The 13,873-nt window shown below is 39.8% G+C and overlaps 1 protein-coding gene across 1 annotated transcript in view; it reads right to left on the bottom strand.

Annotated features, from left to right (window-relative positions):
• Positions 1–13,873, bottom strand: part of LOC134652019 (intraflagellar transport protein 172 homolog) — a 45,629-nt gene that overhangs the window by 5,885 nt on the left and 25,871 nt on the right. Inside the window, exons 24-35 of the mRNA XM_063507172.1 lie at positions 11,194–11,410; positions 10,650–10,773; positions 9,944–10,055; positions 8,901–9,068; positions 7,808–7,893; positions 6,985–7,151; positions 5,800–6,042; positions 5,359–5,455; positions 4,978–5,118; positions 4,646–4,764; positions 3,566–3,674; positions 2,570–2,698 (exon numbers count right to left, since the gene is read on the bottom strand). Coding sequence (XP_063363242.1) covers positions 2,574–2,698; positions 3,566–3,674; positions 4,646–4,764; positions 4,978–5,118; positions 5,359–5,455; positions 5,800–6,042; positions 6,985–7,151; positions 7,808–7,893; positions 8,901–9,068; positions 9,944–10,055; positions 10,650–10,773; positions 11,194–11,410 — 1,708 coding nt within the window. The 3' untranslated portion in view covers positions 2,570–2,573. The remainder of the gene's footprint in view (positions 1–2,569; positions 2,699–3,565; positions 3,675–4,645; positions 4,765–4,977; positions 5,119–5,358; positions 5,456–5,799; positions 6,043–6,984; positions 7,152–7,807; positions 7,894–8,900; positions 9,069–9,943; positions 10,056–10,649; positions 10,774–11,193; positions 11,411–13,873) is intronic.

Raw genomic sequence — 13,873 nt, forward strand, 5'->3', positions numbered from 1 at the left:
ACTTGACGAAAAACGAATGGGACGACCCAAGATGATACCAAATGGTCGTAGGTTTGGACGGACATGTTTTAAAATAATGAAACAAGTTTTGATATGTTGTAATACTTGTAATATTAGGCGAGGAAATAATATACATATTAACACATGTTCATAGAACGGTTACTTGTTACTACATATCGTGTTCAGTGTTGATCAAGGAAGCGGAATGGAAATTCTACAAATTACTAGTACCTACTACTACGTAACAAATATGTGTGTCAAAGTATATTATATTAAATAAATGTGATAACAAATGAGTTTATTATAGCGATATAAATATCATTACTGAAGTTTTATTTATTATTATAGGCTACTTTTACTTACCCAAAAGAAACTCACTGTATGTTTCTAGTCATAATAGATACTAACATTTTGTATATTCCACAGGACAAACCACTAAAAATCTTAAGAATCTATCGCCAGATTGCCGTCATGGCCGTCATTTATGTAGGCTAAAGGTTTTAATTATTTACTTGGGTAATAATTGAACCATAATTTACTTTTCTGTACATGTGTTCGTTTGTCTGTCATTTTCATTTGTCTACTCTCAATTGCTCAAAGGTTGACTGGAATAGATCCCTTATAGGGATAAGTTCGCCTTTGTACATTGTATACTTTCTTTTAATTGTATCTTAACCTGTCTTATGTACAATAAAGTGTTTACATACATACATACATATATTGCAGGCCTTACTTCCGGAGTCCAGCGGTGGGCTCCTTATATGTATTACCTAGGTACTTATAGAAAAAGGCCCCTTATATTATGCAAACCAGTCCTGTAGGTATGTGATATAAGAGTAGTGAAACCCAAAGAGAATTAAATCACTACGTTTTAGTGAAACCTCTGCACTCTGTGAGTGAATCTGTTTTCCATATAAAAAGTCCACCTGTATTCGTGGGCGTCCAAACGGGACAATGAAATTAACGATTTTATCAGAATTTTTTAACATATTCGATTGTTAATCTCTTCTTGCGTCCACACATACATACACATTATACACAATTTCATAGTGACATCGGCGAGACAATGATGTCCATGACAAACCATACAGTAGGTACAAACCGGCCAAGTGCGAGTCGGACTCGCGCACGGAGGGTTCCGCACCATCAACAAAAAATAGAGCAAAACAAGCAAAAAAACGGTCACCCATCCAAGTACTGACCCCGCCCGACGTTGCTTAACTTCGGTCAAAAATCACGTTTGTTGTATGGGAGCCCCACTTAAATCTGTATTTTATTCTGTTTTTAGTATTTGTTGTTATAGCGGCAACAGAAATACATCATCTGTGAAAATTTCAACTGTCTAGCTATCACGGTTCGTGAGATACAGCCTGGTGACAGACGGACGGACGGTCGGACGGACAGCGGAGTCTTAGTAATAGGGTCCCGTTTTTACCCTTTGGGTACGGAACCCTAAAAATTACAATTTAACACAATCTGAATTGTGCGAAAAATTGTTCCGTCTGGGGTCTGGGCGCCCACTTATAGACATCTGCAATAAGGTCCTTTTTCATATATAATGTCACATAGTGTACGGCGAATTGCCTTCCATTCCATCGAATTTTGGGAAAACTCGAACCGCACTCAAGGACGTGGTTCGGTACCTAAGTACATACGCTATTCACCGGCTGAGAATACGTTTGTACCATATCCATTTTTGAGCAAAACCGTTTTTTAATGATTTCTAAAATAACAAAAAATATGCTATAATTGACACTAGCTAATCGGTTTTTGAAAAATAAGATTTTTGAAAAATGTGCCATATCCGCATTTTAGTTATAGGATATTTACACTCGGTCAACAGAAAATTATCACAAAAGTGTGACATATCCAACACTTTTGTGTCATATCATACATTGTACGTTTAACATTTACCCATCAAAAATGGATATGGCAATAATATAAATGCTTTTATTTCATGATTACCACTATGTTCACAATATTTGTATGATACTATAAATAGTAAACATATATTGTGCCTAAATGTTAAATAAGTTCAATATTTCCTAAATGTAAAACTTTTCGAGAAACATTTTTTTTTGCTTTTCGCTCTCCTGTAAACCAATGTAAGTGGCGTATGGCACAAACGTATTCTCACCCGACGTATTAGTAATGGAATAGTGGACGTATAATATAGTAATACGTATACGTATAGTAGACGTATAATAATATAGTTTGTAGCTTTCTAATAGACCCCGAAGGCTAATCCTATTGTCTATTGTTAAGAAAAACCGCTCGTGCCACGTGCCACAACCACCTGCATAAAAAATCGGTACTTCGGTTACTGAGTGCCGGCGAGTCGAACGCTACAGAACCAGTCTAAAATGTGTCATCGAGATGCGTAACAAAGGCGCGTTATCGGAGAGCGCACCTACACTGTTTTTTTGAGCGTTGGTTGGACTAGCCCGCGCTCAGGTGCCAAATAGAATAATTAGGACCCTTTTTTGCAGGTAAGTAGCACGTGCGGTTTTACTGAACAATAGACAATAGGATAAGCCTTCGGGGTCTACTAGAAAGCTACAAAGTATACTTTCCTATATCTGCGAGTAGTCGGCCGGGCCGCACCAGCGCGCGGCGTGCTGCAGCAGCGCGGCCGCCGCGCCGCCGCCGCGCGCCGCCGCCACCAGGCGCGACCACCACTCTCGGTTGGCGCACCGACCTGCCCACCCCACAAATCAATGATCAGACCAATGATATTATATAACCATAGATAGGTTATACTCATACTTAAGGAGCACAAAAATACTTCCATATTTATTTCTGTGCCTACGAAGAAATCTGTTATTTTTGATTCATTTTCTCATTCCATCCATTGTCACACTAGTTGTTAAACATAAGGTCGTCTCTTTCTCTTTCGGTGTGCGGGAGCTCGTTAGCACGTGCACGTTTCTGGCTTGTCCAGCCGCGACTAAAGGCAACTTGTCCAATTTGTCACAAGTTAAGCGCTTCAATTTTGGAACGCCTATAACCTATCTTGAGTTATAAATCATTGGATCAGACCAGCTATCATGCTCGCATTTTTATCGCCTGTCACTATGGCCGTCACTTTCGCACTTACATACTTGTTAGAACGTGACAGGCATGGTGACAGGTGATAAAAATGCGACCATGATACCGCTGCAGAGGACAATCGTACATCGACAAACGAAAACAAAAAATGTATCTCGATGACAGTTGCTACGAAAAGTCAGGTGACTATTTCCATACATTATTGAAATTTCGATTGGTGTTTTCTAGAGTCTGTGCGGAAAGAGAAGAGTCGTGGGATGTATTGGGCCCAATACATTTCACGACTCTTCTCTTTCCGCACAGACTCTATCCACGATTGTCATGGCGGCACGTAAAGACATATGAGACCGTTCTAAGTTATGCTTATATCTGTGTAATATTTTACGCAAACGCGATGGAATTCCGCTACAAAACGAGAAATAATTATTTCACCCAATATAAACGTGCCATCTTGAACAATGGTTTGACATCATTGCACTCTTGATTTGAAAAAATATAAATCCTCAAATGAACTTACCGTTAGTAAATGTGACCAATCTACTAGCAAGAGGGTATCCCGTGAGCACACAGCAAGCCTCTTCGCCTACACTCGACCCGTACACTTCGCGGCCGTCCACCGGTAACGTCTGAAGAATAAAGAAACATTATTATTAAATAATACTTCTTAATGTCCATCCGTACACGATATACAAACAATAAACACGAATGTATTTTAATCTGGAGCCGTATTCGAACTCGAACTAAGTGCACCTCACTCGTAGGTACTTTTATGGGGTTCAAATGCGGTACTGTCGACGACTATAACCCACAGACAAGACATCCTCCAGATTGAGCATAGTAGCGCTACCCCCTTTGCCACAAATATACGGTAGTTTACTCCATTTTCGAGTCAGTGTCTTTGTGTGAGGTCCGTGTCTTTGAACGGACCAATCACGGCACGGGACTCGCTCACCTCATCCCCCGCGCCCCAGTATTTTTGGCAGCATCGGTTTCATGAAATAATTCCTAAACTCCGTCTAGAGGATTCCTAGTCTATGCTATAACCGGACGAGATTGCGGGCACCCACTCGTGGACCTGAACTCCAGAACAGGGATGTTGCGAATATCCGCATCCGCATCCGCAACCGCGGAACTTCCGCATTATTATCAACATCCGCATCCGCATCCGCATAAAATCGATGCGGATTTAATGCGGATGCGGATGTGGAACAGTTCGGTACAGGAACGTCTTAGCATCGGCGTAAGTGCTAAACTGCTAGGTAATTTAGTAATTAGCCAAAAAAACCTATTAGAAATTAGCAGTCAAGCGTGAGTGGGACTTAATGTACGGAACCCTTGGAACGCAAGTCCAACTCGCACTTGGCCGGTTTTTTAAATAAAAATTACTAAAATGTAATATTTGACGTTTTTTATGTACCTATCTTGACATCCGCATCCGCGGATGTGAGCCTTTAAAAATCCGCATCCGCATCCGCATCCGCGGATGTCAAAAAATCGGCATCCGCAACATCCCTGCTCCAGAAGCTGGAACAACTTACGCAATACGTGCATTCTACACACCAAATCGGCCAAATCCTCATTATTAGACATTCAATACCTGTTCAACCGTCCGCTCCATGGAAACCGCGAGCACCCACTCACGAGCCTCATCGAGCGCTTCGCCGCGAACGCAAGCGCTGTCGAGTAGGAGCGGCGAAGTAGGCCAATCCGTGCACTCTGGATCAAACAACCGTTATCAACGACATGTGTCTATAGCTAACAAGAATGCAGTGAAAATGTAACCCTCTGGCTGTTCATTAAGCACCAGAATTGACAGATTGTCTGTGACCTATACAAAAAAAAACCAAGCGCAGTGGACAATATTCTGTGCTCATAGAGATTCAGTGTAAATATGGTGCACCTAAGGCTGCAATTGATATGATAACCCACCAAAATCTGTATAGTCAAGCAAGTGTGCGGCGTCATCATCGGCTGCCTCCGCTAGGTCCAAGCTCCGATTCAGCAAAACGAAGGCCTCTCGAGCTCCGTTGCTGCCTTCAGCGCGGACTGCCATTCCACTCACGTAGAAAGCTGATGACGTCAGATTAAATTATTTAGACAGATAGTACTGGAATTATTCCACGACAAAACCAACTTTTGAATGTTAGTTTTTCTAGAAATGCAGCGTTTCATTTTGTAAAGTATCAAACCAGATGCTTTCAAATATGATATCGATTTCATTTGAATCTTAGTGCTGCCCCATTCCTCAAAATGGAGAGGCAAGAGTCTATAAAGTATATAAAAACATTATCAAAATAAAAAGTCTCTTACCAACATCAGCGACGATAATATCGGAGTATCGTGGTAGAGCCCGCGCTGCTTTAGCAGCTATCTGGGGCACATGGAGCGCCATCAACAGAGTGATCGCCTAAAATGTAATGTTACAACTTTTAGGAAAAGTTAGGTCATTTTATACATATCAAAAACTGTCTCTTCTACACTCGAAATTACAAACATTGGAACTTATTTAGTGTTCTATTTAAAATCTACTTCTATAACATATAATATACTGGGAATCATAACACAATATAGGAGTCAATTTTAGCAAGTCAGATTAAGAACTATATACTCGCACATAGCTTTCTTAATTACCAATGAAATATTATAGCTACTACAACATCCCTTTGTGTCCTCGACAAGACATTCAGTTGATGCGTGGATGAGGCCTAAGAAATATACTATGTTAACATAATAAATATACAGAATTAGTACCTGCATGGCCCTATCGTCAGCCCCCGCCGCTAACATAACCGTCGCAGCATCCTTCAAGACTGTTAGAGATTTAGGAGCAGTTGACACCCGCACTAGTACTTCGCTAGACACAGCCTTCGCTACAGCGGTGTCACTGTCTGAAATAGAGACGGTTCCATCTCCAATGTATTGACGAAGTGTGTCTAAGGCTTGAGTTAGTGCCTCGGGGGCTTCTTCGCTCTCGATGTCCACACCTTCTATGCGCTGGAAAATACAAAATAATATTTTGTTGATATTAATAGTAATAGCGAAGAGTCTCAACCAACATCTTGAGAGACTCTCGCTAGGTGGTTGGATCAAGGGCCAGATGCAGAAGGCGGTGATCTTGGACACGGCGCGGATAGTCCGCCGGTTCCTCTCTCTGCGGCCCTGACCACCGGCAGCTTGGGCCTTGCCCCACTGCTGGCGGCACCCTAGGTTAGGTTTTTTATAATGTGTTTATATGTATTTTTTATTGTTTTGTGTTTTTATATTATATTTTACTTTTATATTCATATTATAAATAATCTAACCTAAGAAGAGAAATAAATAAAGAGTATAGTAATATTAATAATAATATCCTGTCACATTTAAGGACCATAATACTGTATGAAGACATTGCTGTAGGACTGATGGGATCATGGGAGAGATAGAAAATAGTGAATTAAATTTCACGTTTTGTCCATAGTAAATGTATGGAAAAAGTTTTATTTAATTTGTGACTTTTTAGTACATTACCGTAAGTTGACCCCAAAGAAGCTATTGATACTGGATAGGAATGGAATCGATTGGCATACAAAAACAGCATGTGAAAAATAAAAGTTTTCAAATGAAAACTCAAATGAATGAAATTCATACAAATTGTATGAGAAATGTTTTCCTCGATTTGTGGCTTTTCTAGCCGGAACTTTTTTTTGGTTCCATACAAGCTTTTGATCCTCAATAGGAATGGGATCGATTAGTATCCAAAAAAATTTTTGTCAAAAATGACCTTTTTCTCACACCCAGTAGGTATGTTTTATCCAAAATCTGTAAAAGCCAATCTTCATTCATTTGAAATCGAGGGAAGGTCTTCTAAGACCGTTTTCTCGTAGCAGCACGGGATCTGGTAGCTGCCTTCACTGGCCCAAAAAGAAATCCACCCTGTATAAGTAGGTTGGCACTTACAGAATGCGCCTTGAAGAGATGAGCGGCGTATCGCAAGGCATAATGAGGCGCCTTAGAGCCGGCATGAGCCAAACAGCGCTGCCAGTTGCCAGCGCGCGCTAAGCGCTCCAAGGCCTCGGCCTCAGCGTCCGGCTCTGACATTTGAAGCACTGGGCCGGTCTCCTCGACTTCATACTCCGCTGATACACCTGGAAACAAAAAATATGTACTTAACTTTTGCACTGATGGAATGAATAGAAAAAAAGCGGCCAAGTGCGAGTCGGACTCGCCCATGAAGGGTTCCGTATTTAGGCGATTTATGACGTATTAAAAAAAAACTACTTACTAGATCTCGTTCAAACCAATTTTCGGTGGAAGTTTGCATGGTAATGTACATCATATATTTTTTTTAATTTTATCATTCTCTTATTTTAGAAGTTACAGGGGGGGGGGGACACATTTTACCACTTTGGAAGTGTCTCTCGCGCAAACTATTCAGTTTAGAAAAAAATGATATTAGAAACCTCAATATCATTTTTGAAGACCTATCCATAGATACCCCACACGTATGGGTTTGATGAAAAAAAATTTTTTGAGTTTCAGTTCGAAGTATGGGGAACCCCAAAAATTTATTGTTTTTTTTCTATTTTTGTGTGAAAATCTTAATGCGGTTCACAGAATACATCTACTTACCAAGTTTCAACAGTATAGTTCCTATAGTTTCGGAGAAAAGTGGCTGTGACATACGGACGGACAGACGGACAGACAGACAGACATGACGAATCTATAAGGGTTCCGTTTTTTGCCATTTGGCTACGGAACCCTAAAAACTAGATGAATTTACCTGGAGCGTCCTCTTCATCTGTGGCACCGTCTGTAAGTGCTTCTCGCAGTTGTTCCCCAACTTCGGGTTGGCCGATAGCAGCAAATCTGACACGGAAATAATGTCCATATTGATTTTTTTCAGTAATGTGATGTGTTGAAGATTTCAACCATATTTTATAGGTCACCCGTGGTAGGAGAATGATGTACTCAATCAATTCAATCTTGCTTAATCCTTCGTATGTCTAAGCACTGATCAGTGAGCACGAATTTAAATCCATTGTTTAATATAATAGATTTAAATTCGTCCGAATTGATCAGTGGTTATACATACGAAGGGTTAATAACTACCCTTAACTACAAGCACCCAAAACACAAATTATTTTTTAGGAGGCATGCATTTACGTTAATTTTACCTTTGCCTGATTCTACTAATCTATTGAATCTATCAGCAGCGCCGCCCGTTCCACCGGTCAAGTGGCACCGCCCACCGCGCCGCTGCACGGCTTCCACCACTTAGCCCGCATTCGCACGGCAGCTTTTTCAACGCGCGTTAAAAAGCGCTTGAATCTGTCCGCACTCTAAATTCGATTTAACGACCAAGGCTTAAAGTCGAAAATCCAAACACGCTTGATAAAAAACGCCACCGCTGTCGTGTGAATAAATACACATGTATCCATTTGTGTCATTCAAACGCTTTTTTAACGCGCGTTGAAAAAGCTGCCGTGCGAATGGGGGCTTGTTAATAAATTGAAACAACTACTTATAAATAAAGCCTACTATTCAATAGCCGATTTTTTGGAGGAATAACAATCTTATGTCCATACTTTCACAATTTACATGGTCTATTTTTCATAATCTTGCAAATATATCTAAGACCTAATTAGAGTAATTGTTGGTTTATGTAATGCAATTTTTTTTTTTTTATAAACTACGACCATTTATTGTAATAAGACTTTAGTATAAGATTAAAACTAATTGCTATACCCTGTCCGGGTTCATGTTCACATATGTGTACCTTGTATACTTATAAATCTTATAATATGGTACATGATTGCAATGATTAAATGTTACCATCCAGAAAGTATCTTGTCTGTATAATATGTATATGTCACCTCGCGGCCAGCGTGTCTGCGGCGGCGCGGCGCCGCGCGCCCTGCAGCCGGTCCCGCGCCAGGCGCGCCGCCCGCAGCGCCGCGCGCTCCGCCAGCCGGGTGGCGCCGCCCGCCGCTCCACTGGCGCTCGCCTCGCAGAGGAGTTCGACGGCCTCCCACCATTCCCCCCTAAAAACCGACATTAAGAATAAGAATAAGAATAAGAATTCGTTTATTCATGGCAAACTAAACTACATTTAATACAAACGTATTACAAAAAGTATATTTTAAACATAAATTATAGTTTACCACGAAATGGTCTCGCCTCAGCATAATGCTAACCCGAAAGTCAGCGCTGGTCTTCCGGCGAGACCATTTGTGGGCCACGAACGCAACCGTACAACACGACCCTATTAAGTAAATGAACGCGAACGCGTCCACTTTGCGCTCTGCGCCGACTGCGCCTGCGCGTACATGTCAAAATGTCATGATGACTTACAAGGCCATTATGGATTTTTTTTAAATCATTTGGCTTCTCGTGTGCTTGCTTGGTTTTTAGTTACAGGTATGATATTTTTGGACAAAAGCCTGATTAAAATCTATTTCGCTTGAATAATGTTGGTAGATATTGCATAATAGGGCCCGATTCTGATTTTAAAATAGACATCTATTAGATATCTTTTAGACATCACCAAGATACGATAACGATACGTTTAAGATCTAACCTGTCAAATTTGACATTTGCGCGATTCTGGAGATACTCTTGAACGATTTCCACAAGATATGACTTAGAGATCCAATTCACATCTAATAGATATCTAACTCTATCTAACGTAAAAGTGACATTGGTCGCCCGAATTGCGCTGCAAAAGAGAACTAGTTGAAATCTAAACTATAACGTATCTAGAATGGATTTAGTACGTGTCGTCTCTTGTGAATATCTTGAAGTTCGAATACGGCAGATAGTCCGTCCACGACATATTTTACGACTGTATATGTACTTGTACCAGAGTTCTTTCGTCTATGTTGCACCGGAGTTTACCTACACGTATAAACTAACTCACCGATCGGCATGTTCGGCAGCTCGTTGTAACAACGGAGGCACGGCCGAAGGCACCGGCTCCGCGCTGTCCGGCAGATACTCCCGTGAGACTCGCGTTGCCTCCTCCCATAGTTCTGAACGAGCATACATTAACACATGTATACATGCTAACATTGCTAACAGTAGGTACAAGCTTTGCTTGGTTTGAGATTAGATCATTATGTGTACGGTTTCCCCAAAATATAAGTAGATATACAGGGTGTAATCTAAAACGTGATACAAGATAATCAAACCTGAATCTTTTCATGATTTTGAACAACTTTTACTATGGGGTCAATTTTGTAATATTAAAAAAAAATTGAGCTGTTCCATAGAAATGGTCAAGGAGAGGTAGACAAAAATGTATGGCAAAGATTTTTTTTATTGTTAATTTACAAAGTTGACCCCATAGTAAAAGTTGTTCAAAATCATGAAAAGATTCAGGTTTGATTATCTTGTATCACGTTTTAGATTACACCCTGTATATGGTGGTGTGAAAGGCTTTAAACAACAAAATGTAATAAAAAGAAAAAGTGTCGAGGACTACGTAGGTTTAGTAGACTTTATATTTTTATAATTTTCTTAATTATTATTATTTGTCGGAATCGGTTACTTAGGTTTTGTCCCCCCCCCCCCCTTAGCTATCCCTTAATTCAATAACAAGCGAATGCCAATAAGAGGAGACTCACCGAGATCTTTGTAATGTTGAACAACTTCCCTGGGTTTGTTGGCCCGGATCATGAGAGTCTCGAACTGAGCCAGGTCTCCACGCTCCGCGGCGGCGCGCGCTCCTTGCACCAGGACTTCTTCGACCTAATACCAGATAAGGAAAGTTTGAGGGAAATATTTCATACATTATGAACTTATTTGGAAGGGGCAGACCTCGGCGGACTTTCTCTAGTCAGATTGGGGAAAGGCCAGGTCAAGAGCACCCTAAACCGGCGAGCGTGTATGAGGAATGTTATGAAAGTAACGGAAGCGAAAGAGGTATGTCAGGATCGTAGCAAGTGGAAATCCGTGGTCTCTGCCTACCCCTCTGGGAAATAGGCGTGATTATATGTATGTATGTACTATGTATGTGTGAACTTATTTAGCAATGACTGAAAGTTATGGAGGAAAAAGAAAATGCTGTGCCGACCCCAAGTGAAAGCGAAAGCGAATGGTGAATACCGGTTACATTCTAATCTGCCCCACATGTGCCACCACCCCTTGACTTCATAACTGCGAACTAACCAGATGCGTAGCATGTTGCTCCGCTAGAACCAGCGCCCGCTGGTGATGGCCGCGCGTGAGCCACATGCGAACAGCGTCCTCGGCGGCCCCGGCGCGCAAGAAAGCCGCCTCGGCCTCCTCGGGCCGCTCCTCCGCGAGCGCTGCCGCTTCATGCCGAGCCACTTCGCGTCGCGTTACGCCTCCGCCTAGCTCGCTTAGCTCCATCGCGATATCCCATCTGAAAATTACGTTGTGGGACTTGTGGGTATCTGAGTAGTGGGCGATTCTCAGAGATGACGTTCGGTGCCTGACTTCGGTGCCGATATTTATTTTTTACTTATTTGATACACAACTTTATTTCCTAAAATCTAGCCTTAATATAAAAAATATTGGTAGTGGAGGCCTCCATTAGAACCTTATAGTTTCTTTGATATTTCAGATTTAAAAAACACCGAAATCATGTGCAGGCACTGAAATCAATTTGCGTCACCGAATTCAAAAATGCTTACACAGAAATCACACTTCAATTTTATATCTAAATTATATTATAATTTATTAATATTTTTTATTCTTATTTGATGATAATTGATATGCGATGTAGCGAGGCTAATGATATAGCATAGCTTACATAAATTTAATAAATAGTACCTTTGTTTACTCAAGATTTTAAAATAACCAAGTTGCGGCTTATGAAACAACATCTCTAGAAGATATCCCACACTAATTGACTATCCTCATACAATAGGGCGATGTATGGTCCTGAAACGAATTTCAGACATGTCGACCACAAATTCGCACATAAGTGCGATGAAGAAGAAAATGTTTGTTTCACACAATCCAACGGCACACTCATCAAAAATAAACTTATGTTACCTACACCCGATAAACAAGATACTTTTGAGTGGTGTTCCATGCTCAAAAATATTTCATGCACTTATAAAACAATGTAAACAATACGGAAAACAAGTATTGTGCTAGACTTATAAATATGTAGTATTTTTGAATGACAGAGGTTTAAAGCGTGAACTCCCTCAATTTAAAACTATTTAAAGTTGTTGACTAATGCTTAAAGATCAGATTACCTATTAATTATGATCTCCTGCACCCTCACACACTTGAGCTAAATTGTAACTCCGATATTTAAACATAAATACATCAGACATTGAGGATTGTTAAAACATTGGCTATGTTGGATTTGTGTTCATGGCTATGCTTTAGAAATATTGATCAGTAGGTACGTTATCCCATCTGAAAATTACGTTGTGGGACTTGTGGGTATCTGAGTAGTGGGCGATTCTCAGAGATGACGTTCGGTGCCTGACTTCGGTGCCGATATTTATTTTTTACTTATTTGATACACAACTTTATTTCCTAAAATCTAGCCTTAATATAAAAAATATTGGTAGTGGAGGCCTCCATTAGAACCTTATAGTTTCTTTGATATTTCAGATTTAAAAAACACCGAAATCATGTGCAGGCACTGAAATCAATTTGCGTCACCGAATTCAAAAATGCTTACACAGAAATCACACTTCAATTTTATATCTAAATTATATTATAATTTATTAATATTTTTTATTCTTATTTGATGATAATTGATATGCGATGTAGCGAGGCTAATGATATAGCATAGCTTACATAAATTTAATAAATAGTACCTTTGTTTACTCAAGATTTTAAAATAACCAAGTTGCGGCTTATGAAACAACATCTCTAGAAGATATCCCACACTAATTGACTATCCTCATACAATAGGGCGATGTATGGTCCTGAAACGAATTTCAGACATGTCGACCACAAATTCGCACATAAGTGCGATGAAGAAGAAAATGTTTGTTTCACACAATCCAACGGCACACTCATCAAAAATAAACTTATGTTACCTACACCCGATAAACAAGATACTTTTGAGTGGTGTTCCATGCTCAAAAATATTTCATGCACTTATAAAACAATGTAAACAATACGGAAAACAAGTATTGTGCTAGACTTATAAATATGTAGTATTTTTGAATGACAGAGGTTTAAAGCGTGAACTCCCTCAATTTAAAACTATTTAAAGTTGTTGACTAATGCTTAAAGATCAGATTACCTATTAATTATGATCTCCTGCACCCTCACACACTTGAGCTAAATTGTAACTCCGATATTTAAACATAAATACATCAGACATTGAGGATTGTTAAAACATTGGCTATGTTGGATTTGTGTTCATGGCTATGCTTTAGAAATATTGATCAGTAGGTACGTTCAGTGCCTTTGAAGCGATCTCGACAATAGAAGGCCACTTTATTTGTAATCCCTTGTTTTGTGGGTACACCTTGCATAGTATGTAAAAACACAAGTTATTTTAAACGAAGTGGGATTAACTGCATTTATTTAATATGGCTGACACGTTTAAAGGTATCGTGGTGTAGGGTCTCAAGTGATACAGAGGACAAATTCACATAATATACTCCATTGGTTTGAAGATAAATCAAGACAACAGCGAAAAGAGAGAAAGAAACATTGGGTCTACGATTTTCAACATACGTCTCGTGAAAAAAAAACACTACTCATTATAAACTAATGATTTTGTTTACTTATACTATGACTTAATTTACGTACAAGCATAGTTTTACGTTTATAAAGCGTATCTTGAACTTTTTAGGTGTGATAAGTTAGAAAATAAAGTACAACAAACTAGTTTACAAAGCAGGAT

The sequence above is a fragment of the Cydia amplana genome, chromosome 11 (genome assembly GCF_948474715.1).
Source record: "Cydia amplana chromosome 11, ilCydAmpl1.1, whole genome shotgun sequence".
NCBI classification, from domain to species: domain Eukaryota; kingdom Metazoa; phylum Arthropoda; class Insecta; order Lepidoptera; family Tortricidae; genus Cydia; species Cydia amplana.